The 23,687-nt window shown below is 51.7% G+C and overlaps 1 protein-coding gene across 2 annotated transcripts in view; it reads right to left on the bottom strand.

The window, feature by feature from the left end:
- Positions 1–615: 615 nt before the first annotated feature.
- Positions 616–23,687, bottom strand: part of RHPN1 (rhophilin Rho GTPase binding protein 1) — a 54,192-nt gene continuing 31,120 nt past the window's right edge. For both annotated transcript variants that reach the window (XM_083144925.1, XM_083144924.1), the window contains exons 6-16: positions 17,375–17,452; positions 16,778–16,902; positions 16,366–16,532; positions 15,435–15,622; positions 14,474–14,630; positions 9,810–9,929; positions 7,331–7,525; positions 7,048–7,124; positions 6,419–6,565; positions 4,208–4,366; positions 616–1,053 (exon numbers count right to left, since the gene is read on the bottom strand). In XM_083144925.1, the coding sequence (XP_083001051.1) occupies positions 838–1,053; positions 4,208–4,366; positions 6,419–6,565; positions 7,048–7,124; positions 7,331–7,525; positions 9,810–9,929; positions 14,474–14,630; positions 15,435–15,622; positions 16,366–16,532; positions 16,778–16,902; positions 17,375–17,452 (1,629 nt within the window). In that variant the 3' untranslated portion in view covers positions 616–837. The remainder of the gene's footprint in view (positions 1,054–4,207; positions 4,367–6,418; positions 6,566–7,047; positions 7,125–7,330; positions 7,526–9,809; positions 9,930–14,473; positions 14,631–15,434; positions 15,623–16,365; positions 16,533–16,777; positions 16,903–17,374; positions 17,453–23,687) is intronic.

Below are 23,687 nucleotides of genomic sequence, written 5' to 3'. Positions count from 1 at the left end.
TGCCATGTCACAGGCGGTTTGAAAAATGTCAGGCAGGAGCTGATTGGTCGGTTGTTTATCACTCTCTATTTTATCACTTTTGAAGCTTAGTGCATCGGGCCCCCTATCTGCTCCTACCTCCAATCTCTGTCTTCACAGCTCCCTCTATCCAAGTTTGAAACAGATCAGTGTCCCTGCAAAAATAGCTTTCACTTTCTGTTATGACATCTTTTAGCACACAAAAAGGAGCATATATACCTACCCCCTTCTAGAATAACCAGGAGGGTCAAGAAAATCAGGTCCCCCTCCCGGCCCCCTGGTGGGTAAGACTACCGCAATTAGCACTGGTCCCCCACATCAGCTCCGCACCCCCCCCCCCCCCCCCTCTGCTGGTCAAATTCCGGCATTCACGGCTCTTCAGGGAGGGGGAGGGGCTAAAATGACAAATTGTTCGGGCGGGGTTTAATAATATTTGGGGCTACTGAAGGGGAGATTTGAATTCTGCCTTCCCAGAACCGGTGGCTGCTGCTTATGTCCCAGTTACAGCAATGTTGTGGTTGCTAGGTAACAATATCTGTTACCCTGGCTCCGCCCACTCAGCAAGGGAGCTTGCGATGTGATAGGACGACAGGACTGTACTAGTAACAATCGATTTTATTTTCTAAACAATTCATTCAGTTACCACAAAATAATCTTGGCTCCGGTCCTCGCGCCCATTCACGCCACCGAGCAATTTATAAATTATCTTTTACATCTATATACAGAGAAAATGCTGGATGACAGTGAGCGCGGGTGTGGGGAATCGGGGGCTTATTCCAGTCACTGGTCCCGCACACATTACGGGGATACAGTCTGGATTCAGTACATAGACTCGTTGCTCTGCACAGCGCTGAACGGCAGCTGCAGAGCGCTGATATTCGGGATGTTCGGGTTCCGCTTCCCGCCGTTAGTTTTCTTGTTCCAGAGGAAGAGGGTGCTGGAGTGTTTACTGATGACGATGGTCTTCCTGCCGTTCTCCTTATTGCCTCTGAGGATCTCGCTGGATGTCAGCATAGACGACTTCTTGTCCAGCACCTATCACCAGATGGAAGGGAACGGCTATAATTAGTGACAGCAGCAGCAGTCAGACAGACAGAACGAGCGTTCATTGTTACACATTGCTACCATACACACAGACAGCAGTCACCCCATCAGCTGCTACATACCATACACACGGACAGCAGTCATCCCATCAGCTGCTACATACCATACACACAGACAGCAGTCACCCCATCAGCTGCTACATACCATACACACGGACAGCAGTCATCCCATCAGCTGCTACATACCATACACACAGACAACAGTCATCCCATCAGCTGCTACATACTGTACACACGGACAGCAGTCATCCCATCAGCTGCTACATACCGTACACACAGACAGAAGTCATCCCATCAGCTGCTACATACCATACACACAGACAGCAGTCATCCCATCAGCTGCTACATACCATACACACAGACAACAGTCATCCCATCAGCTGCTACATACCGTACACACGGACAGCAGTCATCCCATCAGCTGCTACATACCGTACATACAGACAGAAGTCATCCCATCAGCTGCTACATACCATACACACAGACAGCAGTCATCCCATCAGCTGCTACATACCGTACACACGGACAGCAGTCATCCCATCAGCTGCTACATACCGTACACACGGACAGCAGTCATCCCATCAGCTGCTACATACCGTACGCACGGACAGCAGTCATCCCATCGGCTGCTACATACCGTACACACGGACAGCAGTCATCCCATCGGCTGCTACATACCGTACACACGGACAGCAGTCATCCCATCAGCTGCTACATACCGTACACATGGACAGCAGTCATCCCATCAGCTGCTACATACCGTACACACAGACAGAAGTCATCCCATCAGCTGCTACATACCATATACACGGACAGCAGTCATCCCCCATCAGCTGCTACATACCGTACACATGGACAGCAGTCATCCCACCAGCTGCTACATACCATATACACGGACAGCAGTCATCCCCCATCAGCTGCTACATACCGTACACATGGACAGCAGTCATCCCATCAGCTGCTACATACCATATAGACGGACAGCAGTCATCCCCCATCAGCTGCTACATACCATATACACGGACAGCAGTCATCCCATCAGCTGCTACATACCGTACACATGGACAGCAGTCAGTATATGTGGGGATCAGGCGTCTCTGGGATCACACCAGTCAGTATATGTGGGGATCAGGTGTCTCTGGGATCACACCAATCAGTATATGTGGGTATCGGGTGTCCCTGGATCACACTGGTCGGTATATGTGGGTATCGGGTGTCCCTGGATCACACTGGTCGGTATATGTGGGTGTCGGGTGTCCCTGGATCACACCAGTCAGTATATGTGGGGATCGGGCGTCTCTGGGGTCACACCAGAGTCGGTATATGTGGGGATCAGGCGTCTATGGGATCACACCAGTCAGTATATGTGGGGATCAGGCGTCCCTGGGATCACACCGGTCAGTATATGTGGGGATCAGGCATCTCTGGGATCACACCAGTCGGTATATGTGTGTATCGGGTGTCCCTGGATCACACTGGTCAGTATATGTGGGGATCAGTTGTCTCTGGATAACACCGGTCAGTATATGTGGGTATCGGGTGTCCCTGGATCACACCGGTCGGTATATGTGGGTATCGGGTGTCCCTGGATCACACCGGTCAGTATATGTGGGTATCGGGTGTCCCTGGATCACACCACTCAGTATATGTGGAAATCAGGCGTCTATGGGATCACACCACTCAGTATATGTGGGAATCAGGCGTCTATGGGATCACACTGGTCGGTATATGTGGGTATCGGGTGTCCCTGGATCACACCACTCAGTATATGTGGGAATCAGGTGTCTATGGGATCACACCACTCAGTATATGTGGGAATCAGGTGTCTCTGGGATCACACTGGTCGGTATATGTGGGTATCGGGTGTCCCTGGATCACACCACTCAGTATATGTGGGAATCAGGCGTCTATGGGATCACACCACTCAGTATATGTGGGGATCAGGCGTCTATGGAATCACACTGGTCGGTATATGTGGGTATCGGGTGTCCCTGGATCACACTGGTCGGTATATGTGGGTGTCGGGTGTCCCTGGATCACACCAGTCAGTATATGTGGGGGATCAGGCATCTATGGGATCACACCAGTCAGTATATGTGGGGATCAGGCGTCCCTGGGATCACACCGGTCAGTATATGTGGGGATCAGGCGTCCCTGGGATCACACCAGTCGGTATATGTGTGTCCCTGGATCACACCGGTCAGTACTGTATATGTGGGGATCAGTTGTCTCTGGATAACACCGGTCGGTATATGTGGGTATCGGGTGTCCCTGGATCACACCGGTCGGTATATGTGGGTATCGGGTGTCCCTGGATCACACCGGTCAGTATATGTGGGTATCGGGTGTCCCTGGATCACACCACTCAGTATATGTGGGAATCAGGCGTCTATGGGATCACACCACTCAGTATATGTGGGAATCAGGCGTCTATGGAATCACACTGGTCGGTATATGTGGGTATCGGGTGTCCCTGGATCACACTGGTCGGTATATGTGGGTATCGGGTGTCCCTGGATCAGTAGATGTGGGTGTCGGGTGTCCCTGGATCACACCAGTCAGTAGATGTGGGGATCAGGCGTCTATGGGATCACACCAGTCAGTATATGTGGGGATCAGGCGTCCCTGGGATCACACCGGTCAGTATATGTGGGGGTATCGGGTGTCCCTGGATCACACTGGTCGGTATATGTGGGTATCGGGTGTCCCTGGATCACACCACTCAGTATATGTGGGAATCAGGTGTCTATGGAATCACACTGGTCGGTATATGTGGGTAGCGGATGTCCCTGGATCATACCGGTCAGTAATCGCTCCTCTTACAGCACAGGAAAGGTATAAGTGGGGGTACAGAGACGTGGGGTACAGAGCCGTGTACTGTGTATTATTCATGACAACAGGCACCTTCACATGGGACTTGTAGTTCCACAACAGCACTAACCTGTGTAGCCACAGAACAGTACATAAGGGAGTAATAAGCTGGGATCTGCATGAAGTCTTGTATTAGTAATGCAGCTGTCATACATACATACATACATACATACATACATACGTGTGCAGACGCTAGCTAGAGGCGCATCGCTCACCATGTTGTGTATGTCCACGCTCTGGAACGTCACCATCTCTATATCCACGCCTTCTGTCCCCGCGTCCTTCAGTAACCGCACCACGTCAGAGTGCTTGGCCCATTTGCAGTCCTCCCCATTCACAGCCACAATGTAGGCGCCCTCCTTCACACCGGCGCACTGCAGCAAGGGGGGCGACAGAAGTGTTATAGGGGCGCTGTATCATGGTATGTATTCATACACGTACACATATACACACGTACACATATACACGCACACGTAGGACTGAAGGGACTATATACACAGATCATGTTCAGATCTGTAGAACAGATATTCCTGGAACATTAATAAGCAGCTGCAGGGACACACTGCGTCCACATAATGCCCTCTTCCTCCGGGGCAGCCACAGGACACACTCTTCCTCCGGGGCAGCCACAGGATACCCACTTCCTCCGGGGCAGCCACAGGATACCCACTTCCTTGGAGCACCCACAGGACGCCCTATTCCCCCAGGTACATTGCCGAACCCCCCCTGCTGACTACAATGCATAAGGCGATTCTGCTGGTGGGATTTACTTTACATTTCATTTACAAAAGGAATGTTCTAGCTAAAATGACATTTCCTCTACACGGGGGTCCCCGTCTCATAGATCGGACCGTATAGGGGGTTTAGGAGGTTCTCGACTTAGAGATTGGCAATGTTCGGTGTAGATAAGAGTCGCTCCTCAATATACACCATATAGGGGGTTCCCGTCTCAGAGATCGGACCGTATAGGGGGTTCCCGTCTCAGAGATCGGACCGTATAGGGGGTTCCCGTCTCAGAGATCGGACCGTATAGGGGGTTCCCGTCTCAGAGATCGGACCGTATAGGGGGTTCCCGTCTCAGAGATCGGACCGTATAGGGGGTTCCCGTCTCAGAGATCGGACCGTATAGGGGGTTCCCGTCTCAGAGATCGGACCGTATAGGGGGTTCCCGTCTCAGAGATCGGACCGTATAGGGGGTTCCCGTCTCAGAGATTGGACCGTATAGGGGGTTCCCGTCTCAGAGATTGGACCGTATAGGGGGTTCCCGTCTCAGAGATTGGACCGTATAGGGGGTTCCCGTCTCAGAGATCGGACCGTATAGGGGGTTCCCGTCTCAGAGATCGGACCGTATAGGGGGTTCCCGTCTCAGAGATCGGACCGTATAGGGGGTTCCCGTCTCAGAGATCGGACCGTATAGGGGTTCCCGTCTCAGAGATCGGACCGTATAGGGGGTTCCCGTCTCAGAGATCGGACCGTATAGGGGGTTCCCGTCTCAGAGATCGGACCGTATAGGGGGTTCCCGTCTCAGAGATCGGACCGTATAGGGGGTTCCCGTCTCAGAGATCGACCGTATAGGGGGTTCCCGTCTCAGAGATCGGACCGTATAGAGGGTTCCCGTCTCAGAGATCGGACCGTATAGGGGGTTCCCGTCTCAGAGATCGGACCGTATAGGGGGTTTCCGTCTCAGAGATCAGACCGTATAGGGGGTTCCCGTCTCAGGGATCGGACCGTATAGGGGGTTCCCGTCTCAGGGATCGGACCGTATCGGGGGTTCCCGCCTCAGGGATCGGACCGTATAGGGGGTTCCCGTCTCAGGGATCGGACCGTATAGGGGGTTCCCGTCTCAGAGATCGGACCGTATAGGGGGTTCCCGTCTCAGAGATCGGACCGTATAGGGGGTTCCCGTCTCAGAAATCGGACCGTATAGGGGGTTCCCGTCTCAGAGATCGGACCGTATAGGGGGTTCCAGTCTCAGAGATCGGACCGTATAGGGGGTTTCCGTCTCAGAGATCGGGCCGTATAGGGGGTTCCCGTCTCAGAGATCGGGCCGTATAGGGGGTTCCTGTCTCAGAGATCGGACCGTATAGGGGGTTCCCGTCTCAGAGATCGGCAATGTTCGGTGTGGACGAGAGTCGGATCTCGGCTTTGACCGATGAGGACGTCTATAGGTCTCAATAAAACCCATCTATAGGTACACTGGGGGTATGAGACACCCTAATTACCCTATGGCTATGGTGAATCAGCGCTGCAGCTCTGGAGCGCCAGGTAACAGGGGCGGGACCCCTACAGTATATAGCCACGGTTATTACCCACAGGGGGTGTTGTAACCTCTCCCAGCGACCTGTGGTATTAGTCCCTCAGTAAGACAAATAACCGTACGTTGCTGCCAGATACAGACAAGGTTATATCTCTGTCATTATACGTACATCCGCGCAGCCTCCAGGCACCACCCCTGCGATCAGCACCGGAGAGTCCCCTCTCAGTGTGAAGCCAAAGCCATCGTCCCCCCGGGCCAGGTGGACCTTCTGTGCCGGCCGCCACCTGTGCTTTGCTGAGAACACAGAGAGCGGACCCTGCAAGACAACCACACATCGTAAGTGACCACGGGTAGGTCCATCAGCAGAAGACTTTCTATTATTATACTCTACTACAGCCATATACAGACGCCTATTACCCCGAACCATGGGCCCGATTCAGATTAAGTTAAAGGACTGAGTTATCTAATGACCACGCATGTGTACGGCCCCTCAGTACCAATACGTGAGCCATTTGTCATTATCTGGGGGTACAATAATCATTTCCAGACTCCCCTGTTTGGTGGGGAAAGCTAACCCAGAAACCTGGCCTGAAGTGTGACCGTAGAGGCTGAATTGAGGGGTTTCTATGTCACTCTGTGTGTGCACCCGGAACACATCTCTGTATAAGGTTGTATATGTGACTACGAAGTACAATGTGAGCAGAGCGGGATCAGTACGGTGGCCTCATCTGACCAATCTACTGTACGGTGCATTAATGCTGCAGCATATAACACAGGATCCTGGTCTCAGGTACTCACTAAGCGCAGGAATATGTCCGTCACTTTCACCTTAGAGAAAACTGGGATCTTTATCTCCGGCTTCTGCTGGGTTCTTGCTGGAAAAGGAAACTGTATTTATTACCAGACATATATGTATATATCGCACACATATTATGTAGGGCAGTACAGAGTATATCAGCATGCATGCATACATCACACCTGATAGTAATGACATCACAGCTGGATGTGATCTGCTACAGGGCGGTCCCCGGTCAGCAGGAGCCGTATAATAATCAGACTCTCTGTAATAAACTATTCTTACGCTGAATGTCGGGGGCGTCGCCAGTCTCGAAAAAATCCTCCTCGTGGTCAATGTCGGAGTAGTTACTGAGAGATCGCTTGTGCGCCATGGCTAGGACTTCCTGCAGGATGTCCATCTTCCGGAGAATCTTACATAGGCCGTGGATCCGCATGGCTTCTTCATGCTTCATCACTGCAGTCTTCAGGTGGGCCTTACCTGCGTGTGACACGGGGGTTATTATACCCGGCCCCTTACCTGCGTGTGACACGGGGGTTATTATACCCGGCCCCTTACCTGCGTGTGACACGGGGGTTATTATACCCGGCCCCTTACCTGCGTGTGACACGGGGGTTATTATACCTGGCCCCTTACCTGCGCGTGACACGGGGGTTATTATCCCCGGCCCCTTACCTGCGCGTGACACGGGGGTTATTATACCCGGCCCCTTACCTGCGTGTGACACAGGGGTTATTATACCTGGCCCCTTACCTGCGCGTGACACGGGGGTTATTGTACCCGGCCCCTTACCTGCGCGTGACACGGGGGTTATTGTACCCGGCCCCTTACCTGCGCGTGACACGGGGGTTATTGTATCCGGCCCCTTACCTGCGCGTGACACAGGGGTTATTGTACCCGGCCCCTTACCTGCGCGTGACACAGGGGTTATTGTACCCGGCCCCTTACCTGCGCGTGACACGGGGGTTATTGTACCCGGCCCCTTACCTGCGCGTGACACGGGGGTTATTGTACCCGGCCCCTTACCTGCGCGTGACACGGGGGTTATTGTACCCGGCCCCTTACCTGCGCGTGACACGGGGGTTATTGTACCCGGCCCCTTACCTGCGCGTGACACGGGGGTTATTGTACCCGGCCCCTTACCTGCGCGTGACACGGGGGTTATTGTACCCGGCCCCTTACCTGCGCGTGACACGGGGGTTATTGTACCCGGCCCCTTACCTGCGCGTGACACGGGGGTTATTATACCCGGCCCCTTACCTGCGCGTGACACGGGGGTTATTATACCCGGCCCCTTACCTGCGCGTGACACGGGGGTTATTATACCCGGCCCCTTACCTGCGCGTGACACGGAGGTTATTATACCCGGCCCCTTACCCGCGTGTGACACGGGGGTTATTATACCCGTCCCCTTACCCGCGTGTGACACGGGGGTTATTGTACCCGGCCCCTTAATTACGTGTGACACTGGGGTTATTATACCCGGTCCCTGGGTCTCTTACCTGTGTGTGACACAGGGGTTATTGTACCCGGCCCCTTACCTGCGCGTGACACAGGGGATATTATACCCGGCCCCTTACCTGCGCGTGACACAGGGGATATTATACCCGGTCCCTTACCTGCATGTGACACTGGGGTTATTATACCCGGCCCCTTACCTGCGTGTGACACAGGGGTTATTATACCCAGTCCCTTACCTGCGCGTGACACAGGGGATATTATACCCGGTCCCTTACCTGCATGTGACACTGGGGTTATTATACCCGGCCCCTTACCTGCGTGTGACACGGGGGTTATTGTACCCGGCCCCTTAATTACGTGTGACACTGGGGTTATTATACCCGGTCCCTGGGTCTCTTACCTGCGCGTGACACAGGGGATATTATACCCGGCCCCTTACCTGCGCGTGACACAGGGTATATTATACCCGGCCCCTTACCTGCGCGTGACACTGGGGTTATTATACCCAGCCCCTTACCTGCGTGTGACACAGGGGTTATTATACCCGGTACCTGACCTGCGTGTGACACTGGGGTTATTATACCCGGCCCCTTACCAGCGTGTGACACTGGGGTTATTATACCCGGTCCCTTACCAGCGTGTGACACTGGGGTTATTATACCCGGTCCCTTACCAGCGTGTGACACTGGGGTTATTATACCCGGTCCCTTACCTGCGTGTGACACAGGGGCTATTATACCCGGCCCCTTACCTGCGTGTGACACAGGGGTTATTATACCCAGTCCCTTACCTGCGTGTGACACAGGGGCTATTATACCCGGCCGCTTACCTGCGTGTGACACTGGGGTTATTATACGGCCCCTTACCTGCGTGTGACACAGGGGCTATTATACCCGGCCGCTTACCTGCGTGTGACACTGGGGTTATTATACGGCCCCTTACCTGCGTGTGACACAGGGGCTATTATACCCGGTCCCTTACCTGCATGTGACACAGGGGTTACGATACCCGGTCCCTTACCTGCGCGTGACACAGGGGTTATTATACCCGGCCCCTTACCTGCGTGTGACACAGAGGCTATTACACCCGGTCCCTGACCTGCATGTGACACAGGGGTTATTATACCCAGTCCCTGACCTGCATGTGACACACGGGCTACTATACCCGGTCCCCGGATCTCTTACCTACATGTATGTACACACACAGATTTATATACATGAACACAGTCAGTGCTCAGATTGGAACAGACGAACCTCTGTGGGATAAGCCGTCTGGATGAGATCTCCGGGTAGGGAACCCTTACCTAGTTTCCTTCGTTCCTCTTGGTCTTGTAGCAAGAAGCTGATGTTGAGGCCCTCTGGTGGTGTGGTGTGGAACTGCAACATTGCCTTCTCATGCTCAATCAACTCCTGTTCGGGGGAGGCTGGAAGTGAAACCTGATATTATTCTATATGCCATGAGCAGCACACAGTCACAATAACATAGCAGTCACTACACAATGTATGGGCTATTTCACACGCTCTGGCACCTGCCGGGCGGTGACACCCCACACGGCCAAAAGCCGTGCCGCACACAGTAGTTAATAATGGACACAATTGTGTCCATTCACACGGGACGGCCACTGGAAGGGACGGCTGCCGGGCTGTCGCCATCCCCACCATTGAAAACTTGTGAATGCGGTGCGGCTTCTTGGCCGTGCGGGGTTTCTCCGCCCCGCAGGAGCTGGAGCGTGTGAAATAGCCCTATATGTCTGGGTGCTAGGTCTTTAGCACGTTCCCCACCACACAGCATTACCAGAGTGCTAAATAACTACAACCTAAAATGAGGGAGGTGGGTTCTCCCAGGGTCATCAGATAGAATTGTTTTTTTGATTCAATCATTATTATTGAGTTTTTGCATTAGTACAACTTAAACAAAAGCGCCCGCAAGGGGGGGCGATCCACGTCCCCCCCCCTGTTGGGATTTCGGCGGTCGGTATTCCAGCGTCGGGATCCCGACCGCCGGGATTTAATACTGAATCCCCCAAAACACGCTACACGTGCATGATCACCCGAAGGCGCCATTCCGATAAATCCAATTAGTATGCCAGTCCCGGGGAGGTCAGTGCAGAACTGGCGCCCGTCACGTGGGAGGTCAGTGCCGAACTGGTGACAGTACCGGAGAGGTCAGTGCCGAACTGGTGACAGTACCGGAGAGGTCAGCGCAGAACTGGCGACGGTACCGGGGAGGTCAGCGCAGAACTGGCGACGGTACCGGGGAGGTCAGTGCAGAACTGGTGCCAGTACCGGAGAGGTCAGTGCAGAACTGGTGCCAGTACCGGAGAGGTCAGTGCAGAACTGGTGCCAGTACCGGAGAGGTCAGTGCAGAACTGGTGCCAGTACCGGAGAGGTCAGTGCAGAACTGGTGCCAGTACCGGAGAGGTCAGTGCAGAACTGGTGCCAGTACCGGAGAGGTCAGTGCAGAACTGGCGCCAGTACCGGAGAGGTCAGTGCAGAACTGGCACCAGTACCGGGGAGGTCAGTGCAGAACTGGTACCAGTACCAGGGAGTAAAGCTAACCATTACACCGTCCGTGCCGCTACATTATGTATCTGTAATACACTACTGGTGTAACTGGCTCTAATGTGCTTCTACTGTGATTAGTAGTTTACTAAATGCCCCAAAACCCTGAAAATACAGTTACTAAGCCTTATCTTTCCCTCGCACCCCCAGAGCCCCTCATAGATTTGTATTGTCACCATTACATAATACGCACAACAATCATCATGGAAGGAATTCGCATAAAGAGATTGCGCAGGATAATCTGGGGATTTACACTGCGGCGCAGGATGCACAGAGCTGGGATCAGGCTGCTGAGGAATGGGCTTTATTACTGGGCTCTTGCCCCGGGCCAGTGTTACAGCTGGGGGACGACAGGAGGATTAAATCGCAGCGGCCACAATTGCTCGCCCCGTGAATAGATGATGCTCCAAGTGTCTGCCTCTTTAACCCTTTCGGTGCTGAGTGCGCAGGAAGCTTTGTGTGTCAGCACCCGGGATACAGTACAAGGACTGCATGGGAGACATACAGTATAATGTATTAGCAGAAATCTATATAGGGGCAGGGAGAGAACTGTCCGTGTAGCCGGCACTGACGGATCCACCCCAGTACAGTACAGCGGATCTACTGGTCGTAAAGCGCAGGTTCCTCGCTGGGTGTTTAGATCTTCTACAGCAGGGTGTGGGACAATCACATTGGGTTTGTCCATGCAAGTGATTTTTCTTTCTCCTGACTGGAACACAATAGGAGAGTATCAGCAGAGAAATGTTCGATAAGATGTGCAGCTCTGAGGTTGCAACATGAAATGGCAGCGCCCGCATGGACTGAGGAAATTAGTGTTCATCCTAGTACCTTGCACTTTTCAAAATACATGCAGCTCCTCTTTCCTCCCGGAACATGTAGCGGTCTGCTTTTGTGTCTCTAGCACAGTTTGGTCTATATCAATACAGACCAGACTGGGCTAGAATCACCACAGCAGCGTGGCTCTCTGGGCTACTGTGTCTCAGCACATCTTCCCACTGAACAGCCGAAAAAGCATACTGGGTATTTTCACCACAGCCGGAGAGCCACATGTTAGCCAGACCTGGGCACTGGGATGGTGATTACACCATCCATTGGCTGTCACTGGAGAACACACATATTATAAAGTCCAGGACAGCTGGATAATTTCCTTCCTCCCCCAATATCACACAGGTCGGCCCCCCTGCTGGTGCCATGTGGAAATCTGGAAATCTGCTATATACCCCATGTAAGCGGTGTCCTGAGTAACAGAGGACACCCCATCTCCGCTTCCCATTGCGGTGCCGTTCCCCTGCATTGGCCACTTGTGGATACAATATGGAACAATAAGTCTGACTGGTTCATGTTTTATTCATATTTTATAATTGGGGCTGCAGCCGTTTCCTGTCTCCATCTGAAGAATCTGTCACTGATCACAATGCCGCAGACAATAGTTACTGAGCACCATCAATAATTAACAGTGATCCCTGTACGTGGGGGAGCCAATGGAATAAAACGGCTGCTCTGTGAATCCAGCTCAGAGCGGAGAGGACCAGCTCCTGTAACACGGCGGACTTCCATATATACTGTATAGTGATCCTTACAAATACCCCTTAACAGACTGCCACAATAACACGGGTTATTGCCGGGTCAACTTTGGTCAGCGCTCAGCCTGAAAGGGTCGCAAATAACCCAGCAACCCAGACCGGATAGCGACCAGGGCAGGACACCGGAATGGTGCAGTTTATAGCATGAGGAGAGCAGGATTTCCCGGTGCTTGGAGATGATGTCGACACCAAGTGCCGACAGAAGAGAGACTGCACCTGTGTGCAGTGTAAAGGGCCCTGACTCGGGATTAGCCCGGGACGGAGCCACAATGTGGTCAGGGTCTGGCACTTCTGTGTAAGGACACAGTATCGGGTAAAGTGGTGCACCACGTAATGTGCGGGTCCTGTCCTTCTATATGAAATGACTGCGCAAATGGGGAGATTAAATTAGAGATAGTCAATCAGGTCACATTACTGTGACCATGGATTCCTGCTGACTGCAGAGCATCCCACAGTGGCTGAAGGGTGCGTGGCGGAGGATCCACAGAGCGGATCCTGTATATCGATCCAGGTGGTACCACAGGTCCAAAACTGGGTTCAAGTCCAAGGAATTTGGGGGCCAGGGAAGGTGATCCAACCACTATTGGACATTTCTAGCCATATGACGTGTCTCATTGTCTCGCTGGAAGACTCCATCCACCCCAGGGAAAACTATCAATATGTATGGGTGTACGTGATCTGCAAGAATGGTCTCATAACCAGATCCTCTGAGAGCACCTTTCACAAGGAAGACAATGCCGTGGAACCGTTCCCCCGCCCATTACCCTGCCGCCACCAGTGGGTGTTTTCCGGTATTTTTTGTCTCACATGCAATTGTCCATTCATTCGATGAAGAAGCAAAAGTGCCTCATCATAGACGGCAACTCCTCGTCCAAAGTGTGAACTGAACCCTTATGCACCCTCGTTACCATAGGTGCAGTGACCATCCATTAGCTTCGGAGCCTCATGCACAGCAGGGGTAACTGAACTGTTGTCTTAGACCCCAATTTCATTATGACGGTGAGCAGCTCCACTGTAGTGCATCGGACGGCCCTCACGCACCTTTGTGGCCGGCATTCACCTCTCACCTCAATGGCATGTGGTGCTTCACAGATTCCACGTCAGTTCTTAATGCTGCCATTTGTCCAGTCACGATACACCGTCAATACAGCAGCATGCGGACAACTCACAAACTGCGCTGTTTCAGAAATACCGCCACAGGTGGCCTAAAGCCGATAAGTCTCCCTTTTTTTGCAACTTGGATGATATCGCCCATTTTCACCCACAACATCTGCGTGCAAACGGCCTATCACCCCCCAAGCCAGGGCGCCGCGGGACTTACTTCACAGGCTAGGCGCAGCGGATGTCAATTGTAGGAGGTGGTCACAATAATGTGACTTAATGTGGATTTCTGTTTATGTTCTCACATAGACCTAGCAATTCGATTCGAGCAAACCGGCACAGAGTTTGCACCAGAGAAGTCGGGACAGGAAGTGGTTTCACCTTTTAAAGACATTTTTTTTTTAAAGCACACAAGTGGATATGAATTGGGCAAGTAAATGATCAGGATAATGGTGTAAGAATACGTAAAGTATGTGTGACCCACACCGGGCACACACGCTGCTGCCACCGAACGGCACATGGCATGTTTAACATTTTACCAATATAAAGTATAATAACATATACACAATAGCTCCCCAAAATCCTGACCGCACCCCAACAGCCAGGCTGAGTGTCTCTGGTTCTACAATTTGGGAGGAGACAGGTTCTTGTAGAGCATTTGGTTTATAAGACAACAGGTGACTAGACCCCTCTATGGGACCACAAGGAAAGCAGCTACTCACTGGAGAAGTCACACAGAGCATTAGCAGCGTGGTAGTGGGACAGTGCCTTGAAATGTTCAGCTTTTACCCGGACCATGGTGGTCCAAGAGAAGGGGACATAGTCTTTAACAGGTGGATGCATCATGGTTCTGTATACCAGCGTATATACATCTTCAACCTGGGGTGGTGGAAACAAAAACAAAACAAGTCACAGGTCACAGAGGTCAGCACAGACAGAAGAGATCCTGCCGAGCAAGGGAGGGCACAGACAGGGGAGCTCCTGCTCAGCGGGGGAGGGCACAGACAGGGGAGCTCCTGATGAGCAGAGGAGGGCAGAGACAGGAGATCCTGCTGAGCAGAGGAGGGCACAGACAGGGAAGATCCTGCTGAGCAGGGGAGGGCACAGACAGGGGAGATCCTGCCGAGCGGGGGAGGGCACAGACAGGGGAGATCCTGATGAGCAGAGGAGGCACAGACAGGGGAGCTCCTGATGAGCAGAGGAGGGTACAGACAGGGGAGATCCTGCTGAGCAGAGGAGGGCACAGACAGGGAAGATCCTGCTGAGCAGGGGAGGGCACAGACAGGGGAGATCCTGCCGAGCGGGGGAGGGCACAGACAGGGGAGATCCTGATGAGCAGAGGAGGCACAGACAGGGGAGATCCTGATGAGCAGGGGAGGCACAGACAGGGAAGATCCTGCCGAGCAGGGGAGGGCACAGACAGGGGAGATCCTGCCGAGCAGGGGAGGGCACAGACAGGGGAGATCCTGCTGAGCAGAGGAGGACACAGACAGGGGAGATCCTGTTCAGCGGGGGAGGGCACAGACAGGGGAGCTCCTGTTCAGCGGGGGAGGGCACAGACAGGGAAGATCGCCTGAGCAGGGGAGGTCACAGAAAGAGGAGACCATGCTGAGCGGGGGAGGGCACAGTCAGGGGAGCTCCAGAGCAGAAACCTACTTATAAGTCCCAGGAAAGAGCACTTACTCTGGCAGCTTCCTGAGCCAACTGAAGTTGGGAGAAGAAGTTATTCTGGGGGTTCTCCAGGACAAATTTCTCAAAGATGCACTCCTGGACCTGCGCGATCATCAGCCGCACCAGCATATTCAGAGAGGCCGCACTCATGTCCAGGCTTGGGGCATTGGAGAAGTTCTCCTTTAAGTAACTGAAGCACCCTGCGGAGAACATAAGAGAGTCGCACGTTAATGAGAATATTCCGAATAGAGCAAAATACCAGATAGATAGAGCGCCATTTCTGTCGGACATTGCTGTTAGATTTCTATAGACCTATACGGTATATGATCATTTTACCAACAAATGCACGGTCGCTCTCTGTCGTGCTGGTGAACGCTGTACTGAGTGCAATAGAAATAAGAACCTAAATTGTATATACAAATTCCTGTGCATCTGGTCTGCAAGCGATCAATAGATCAATAACATTACACATAACAGACTAGAATGATGCAAGAATAAAGGAGGATAAACCCAGAACACAGACCATGATGAAATAATACAGTAACCTACGACCGGTGAACAAAGCCGCAGAAAGTCAGAATGGGGCCGATTCTAAGCTGCATGTAAAAGCAAACACTGCATCAGTCACCCGTCTGCAAATATCTGTACATGATCCAGATGTGAATCCGCATGGTCAAATGCGCGAGGTCTGAGACACCCACTCATAGCAGTCATGCATGCTGTAACGCCATTTGCTGGAAACTTGCACCCAGCTGCATTGCCACGCCTATGACACTCCCATAACACACCCACTGAATGAACCATTTTTTGCATGCACTAGAAGTCACCACCCGGGAACCACCATTACATTTCTGACGCAGTCTGTCCTGATCGCAACAGCATTGTAGGGGTAGTTAGAACCTTTTTGTGCATTAGCGGTTATAAACAATCCTGTTATACCCACCCGCGGCCTTCTGAAAGGCATCGATGGCCGTCTCCACTCCTTGTACCGTCAGACGATCCTGTCTTGCCCCAATCTGGGTGTGTAGGGCTCCCATATTAAACAACACACTTCCCTTCTCAAACGCCAGAGCCCTCTGGCAGGACGGAACCCCAGTCAGAGAATCGTACCTGAAAATCAAACGCTTTGAGACCTCACATTGTTAAGAGCCCTTATCAAAATACTTTACCCCAAACTAACAAGTGTTGGACATTGCCTCAATGTACTGGAGGGTTCTCCCAACTTACAGAACGGCCGGAGCCAAGAGAGTTACCGGAAGGTAAAAACATTTTCTAATTTCCGCTCATCCTTCACGTTAATAAAATCAGAATGAATCCCAGACAAAGAACTGGGCAGAAGCTGGAAACATACTGACCAGTGGAAGTAGACGCCCAGCGTCCGGTTAGTGGGGATGAAGCGGTTGTCCAGGAAGTAGAGCTGGTTGTAATACTCCATCAGGAGCTCCAGGCCGGCCTCACTGCGACTGGGGGTCCTCATGGCCTGGAGAGACAGCAGTCGACACATAGGAGGTATTCAGATCTGATAGCTAGGTGGGCCTTAGTGTTTTAGGGGAGGGTGGGACATCAGTAACAGGCCGAATAGGCCTACTGTATATTCATCACAGCAGTGAGTACGTCTCTGGCTGCTCTGAGGCTGCGCTGACTTGTGACCAGTAGAAAAATCATTAGATGCTGGGCGGCTTGCCACAGGGTTTCGACATATTGTGCACGAACGTGAATAGATCGGCAGACATACACATCTTTTCGCACGGCGGGACATTACTTCAATAGGCGGGATTTCACTCTTAACTAAACGCTGGCTACGGTGAATCTGCGGCTGTGTAATCGGGTCTGCATTACCCCACATTCACAGCATGCGGCTAGGACACTAGACTTCCACAGGTCTCGTAGGACCGGGATGCCAATAATAACTCCTTGGGGATATGCAGCTAATTCGTATAGAAGATACTGACCTGTCGCAGGTTCATCAGCTCATTTATCTCCTTCTCATAGAGGCTGCCGTCTTCTCCATAGTGGATGGCAATGAAATCCTGGACAGAGGTGACAGAAGTATCTGCGTCATCAGCGGTCATCCATAGGAGCATCTACTGATCACATGCCTCTTCCATCCCAAACCCCAACAGCAGCAGCATACAGTACTACAGCGAGGAGACCAGACCACACTAACAGCAGCAGCATACAGTACTACAGCGAGGAGACCAGACCACACTAACAGCAGCAGCATACAGTACTACAGCGAGGAGACCAGACCACACTAACAGCAGCAGCATACAGTACTACAGCGAGGAGACCAGACCACACAGACACTACACTAACAGCAGCAGCATACAGTACTACAGCGAGGAGACCAGACCACACAGACACTATACTAACAGCAGCAGCATACAGTACTACAGCGAGGAGACCAGACCACACAGATACTATACTAACAGCAGCAGCATACAGTACTACAGCAGGGAGACCAGACCACACATACACTATACTAACAGCAGCAGCATACAGTACTACAGCGAGGAGACCAGACCACACAGACACTATACTAACAGCAGCAGCATACAGTACTACAGCGAGGAGACCAGACCACACAGACACTATACTAACAGCAGCAGCATACAGTACTACAGCGAGGAGACCAGACCACACTAACAGCAGCAGCATACAGTACTACAGCGAGGAGACCAGACCACACTAACAGCAGCAGCATCCAGTACTACAGCAGGGAGACTAGACCACACTAACAGTAGCAGCATACAGTACTACAGCAGGGAGACTAGACCACACTAACAGCAGAAGCATACAGTACTACAGCAGGGAGACCAGACCACACAGACACTATACTAACAGCAGCAGCATACAGTACTACAGCAGGGAAACCAGACCACACTAACAGCAGCAGCATGCAGTACTACAGCAAGGAGACCAGACCACACTAACAGCAGCAGCATACAGTACTACAGCAGGGAGACCAGACCACACTAACAGCAGCAGCATACAGTACTACAGCAGGGAGACCAGACCACACAGACACTACACTAACAACAGCAGCATACAGTACTACAGCAGGGAGACCAGACCACACAGACACTATACTAACAGCAGCAGCATACAGTACTACAGCAGGGGGACCAGACCACACAGACACTATACTAACAGCAGCAGCATACAGTACTACAGCAGGGAGACCAGACCACACATACACTATACTAACAGCAGCAGCATACAGTACTACAGCGAGGAGACCAGACCACACAGACACTATACTAACAGCAGCAGCATACAGTACTACAGTGAGGAGACCAGACCACACAGACACTATACTAACAGCAGCAGCATACAGTACTACAGCGAGGAGACCAGACCACACTAACAGCAGCAGCATACAGTACTACAGCGAGGAGACCAGACCACACTAACAGCAGCAGCATCCAGTACTACAGCAGGGAGACTAGACCACACTAACAGCAGAAGCATACAGTACTACAGCAGGGAGACCAGACCACACAGACACTATACTAACAGCAGCAGCATACAGTACTACAGCAGGGAAACCAGACCACACTAACAGCAGCAGCATACAGTACTACAGCGAGGAGACCAGACCACACTAACAGCAGCAGCATACAGTACTACAGCAGGGAGACCAGACCACACTAACAGCAGCAGCATACAGTACTACAGCAGGGAGACCAGACCACACTAACAGCAGCAGCATACAGTACTACAGCAGGGAGACCAGACCACACAGACACTACACTAACAACAGCAGCATACAGTACTACAGCAGGGAGACCAGACCACACAGACACTATACTAACAGCAGCAGCATACAGTACTACAGCAGGGGGACCAGACCACACAGACACTATACTAACAGCAGCAGCATACAGTACTACAGCAGGGAGACCAGACTACACTAACAGCAGCAGCATACAGTACTACAGCAGGGAGACCAGACTACACTAACAGCAGCAGCATACAGTACTACAGCAGGGACACCAGACCACACTAACAGCAGCAGCATACAGTACTACAGCGAGGAGACCAGACCACACTAACAGCAACAGCATACAGTACTACAGCGAGGAGACCAGACCACACTAACAGCAGCAGCATACAGTACTACAGCAGGGAAACCAGACCACACAGACACTACACTAACAGCAGCAGCATACAGTACTACAGCAGGGAGACCAGACCACACTAACAGCAGCAGCATACAGTACTACAGCAAGGAGACCAGACCACACTAACAGCAGCAGCATACAGTACTACAGCAGGGAAACCAGACCACACTAACAGCAGCAGCATACAGTACTACAGCAGGGAAACCAGACCACACAGACACTACACTAACAGCAGCAGCATACAGTACTACAGCGAGGAGACCAGACCACACTAACAGCAGCAGCATACAGTACTACAGCAGGGAAACCAGACCACACTAACAGCAGCAGCATACAGTACTACAGCAGGGAAACCAGACCACACTAACAGCAGCAGCATACAGTACTACAGCAGGGAGACCAGACCACACAGACACTACACTAACAACAGCAGCAGCATACAGTACTACAGCAGGGAGACCAGACCACACAGACACTATACTAACAGCAGCTGCATACAGTACAACAGCAGGGAGACCAGACCACACAGACACTATACTAACAGCAGCAGCATACAGTACTACAGCAGGGAGACCAGACCACACTAACAGCAGCAGCATACAGTACTACAGCAGGGAGACCAGACCACACTAACAGCAGCAGCATACAGTACTACAGCAGGGAAACCAGACCACACTAACAGCAGCAGCATACAGTACTACAGCAGGGAGACCAGACCACACTAACAGCAGCAGCATACAGTACTACAGCAGGGAAATCAGACCACACTAACAGCAGCAGCATACAGTACTACAGCAGGGAGACCAGACCACACAGACACTATACTAACAGCAGCAGCATACAGTACTACAGCAGGGAGACCAGACCACACAGACACTATACTAACAGCAGCAGCATACAGTACTACAGCAGGGAGACCAGACCTCACAGACACTATACAGTACTACAGCAGGGAGACCAGACCTCACAGACACTAGACTAACAACAGCAAGATACAGTACTACAGCAGGGAGACCAGACCAAACAGACACTATACAGTACTACACCAGGGAGACCAGACCACATAGACACTACAGTAACAGCAGCACCATACAGTACTACAGCAGGGTAGCTGGGAGAAGAGACCAGACCACACTATCAGCAGCAGCATACAGTACTACAGCAGGGAGACCAGACCACACAGACACTACAGCAGGGCTGGGCAACACCAGCCCTCCAGATGTTAGTGAACTACACATCCCAGTATGCTTTGCATTAGTTTTGCTATGCGGCCATGCTGAAACTGATGCAAAGCATCTTGGGATGTGTAGTTCACCAACATCTGGAGGGCCGGTGTTGCCCAGCCCTGCACTACAGTAACAGCAGCACCATACACTACTACAGCAGGGAGACCAGACCACACAGATACTATACTAACCGCAGCAGCATACAGTACTACAGCAGAGAGAAGAGACCGGACCACACAGACACTATATGAACAGCAGCAGCATACAGTACTACAGCAGGAAGACCAGACCACACAGACCCTATGCTAACAGCAGCAGCATACAGTACTACAGCAGGGAGACCAGACCACACAGACACTACACTAACAGCAGCAGCATAAAGTACTACAGCAAGGAAACCAGATCACATATACACTATACTAACAGCAGCAGCATACAGTACTACAGCAGGGAGACCAGACCACACAGACACTATACTAACAGCAGCAGCATACAGTACTACAGCAGGGAGACCAGACCTCACAGACACTACAGTAACAGCAGCAGCATACAGTACTACAGCAGGCAGACCAGACCACACAGGCATTACACTAACAGCAGCAGCATACAGTACTACAGAAGAGAGACCAGACCACAAAGACACTACACTGACAGCAGCAGCAAACAGTACTACCCACAGGAAGACCAGACCACACAGACACTACACTAACAGCAGCAGCATACTGTAGTTTCTGTGTGGTCTGGTCTCCCTGCTGTACTACTGTATGCTGCTGCTGTTACTGTAGTGTCTTTGTGGTCTGGTCTCCCTGCTGTAGTACTGTATGGTGCTGCTGTTACTGTAGTGTCTGTGTGGTCTGGTCTCCCTGCTGTAGTACTGTAACAGCAGCACCATACAGTACTACAGCAGGGTAGCTGGGAGAAGAGACCAGACCACACTATCAGCAGCAGCATACAATACTACAGCAGGGAGACCAGACCACACAGACACTACACTAACAGCAGCAGCATACAATACTACAGCAGGGAAACCAGACCACACAGACAAGATCCTAACAGCAGCAGCATACAGTACTACAGCAGGGAGACCAGTCCACACAGACACTATACTAACCGCAGCAGCATACAGTACTACAGCAGGGAGACCAGACCACACATACACTATACTAACAGCAGCAGCATACAGTACTACAGCAGGGAGACCAGACCACACATACACTATACTAACAGCAGCAGCATACAGTACTACAGCAGAGTAGCAGGGAGAAGAGACCAGACCACACTATCAGCAGCAGCATACAGTACTACAGCAGGGAGACCAGACCACACAGACACTATACAGTACTACACCAGGGAGACCAGACCTCACAGACACTATACTATCAGCAGCAGCAGCATACAGTACTACAGCAGGGAGACCAGACCACATAGACACTACAGTAACAGCAGCACCATACAGTACTACAGCAGGGTAGCTGGGAGAAGAGACCAGACCACACTATCAGCAGCAGCATACAGTACTACAGCAGGGAGACCAGACCACACAGACACTACAGCAGGGCTGGGCAACACCAGCCCTCCAGATGTTAGTGAACTACACATCCCAGTATGCTTTGCATTAGTTTTGCTATGCGGCCATGCTGAAACTGATGCAAAGCATCTTGGGATGTGTAGTTCACCAACATCTGGAGGGCCTGTGTTGCCCAGCCCTGCACTACAGTAACAGCAGCACCATACAGTACTACAGCAGGGAGACCAGACCACACAGATACTATACTAACCGCAGCAGCATACAGTACTACAGCAGAGTAGCAGAGAGAAGAGACCGGACCACACAGACACTATATGAACAGCAGCAGCATACAGTACTACAGCAGGGAGACCAGACCACATAGACACTACACTAACAACAGCAGCATACAGTACTACAGCAGGGAGACCAGACCAAACAGACACTATACAGTACTACACCAGGGAGACCAGACCTCACAGACACTATACTATCAGCAGCAGCATACAGTACTACAGCAGGGAGACCAGACCACATAGACACTACAGTAACAGCAGCACCATACAGTACTACAGCAGGGTAGCTGGGAGAAGAGACCAGACCACACTATCAGCAGCAGCATACAGTACTACAGCAGGGAGACCAGACCACACAGACACTACAGCAGGGCTGGGCAACACCAGCCCTCCAGATGTTAGTGAACTACACATCCCAGTATGCTTTGCATTAGTTTTGCTATGCGGCCATGCTGAAACTGATGCAAAGCATCTTGGGATGTGTAGTTCACCAACATCTGGAGGGCCTGTGTTGCCCAGCCCTGCACTACAGTAACAGCAGCACCATACAGTACTACAGCAGGGAGACCAGACCACACAGATACTATACTAACCGCAGCAGCATACAGTACTACAGAAGAGTAGCAGAGAGAAGAGACCGGACCACACAGACACTATAGGAACAGCAGCAGCATACAGTACTACAGCAGGAAGACCAGACCACACAGACCCTATGCTAACAGCAGCATCATACAGTACTACAGCAGGGAGACCAGACCACACAGACACTACACTAACAGCAGCAGCATAAAGTACTACAGCAAGGAAACCAGATCACATATACACTATACTAACAGCAGCAGCATACAGTACTACAGCAGGGAGACCAGACCACACAGACACTATACTAACAGCAGCAGCATACAGTACTACAGCAGGGAGACCAGACCGCACTATCAGCAGCAGCATACAGTACTACAGCAGAGAGACCAGACCACACAGACACTACACTAACAGCAGCAGCATACAATACTACAGCAGGGAAACCAGACCACACAGACAAGATACTAACAGCAGCAGCATACAGTACTACAGCAGGGAGACCAGACCTCACAGACACTACAGTAACAGCA

This window comes from Crinia signifera, chromosome 5 (assembly GCF_055691185.1).
Source record: "Crinia signifera chromosome 5, ASM5569118v1, whole genome shotgun sequence".
NCBI lineage: Eukaryota > Metazoa > Chordata > Amphibia > Anura > Myobatrachidae > Crinia > Crinia signifera.
This window is presented reverse-complemented; position numbering and strand designations above follow the sequence as displayed.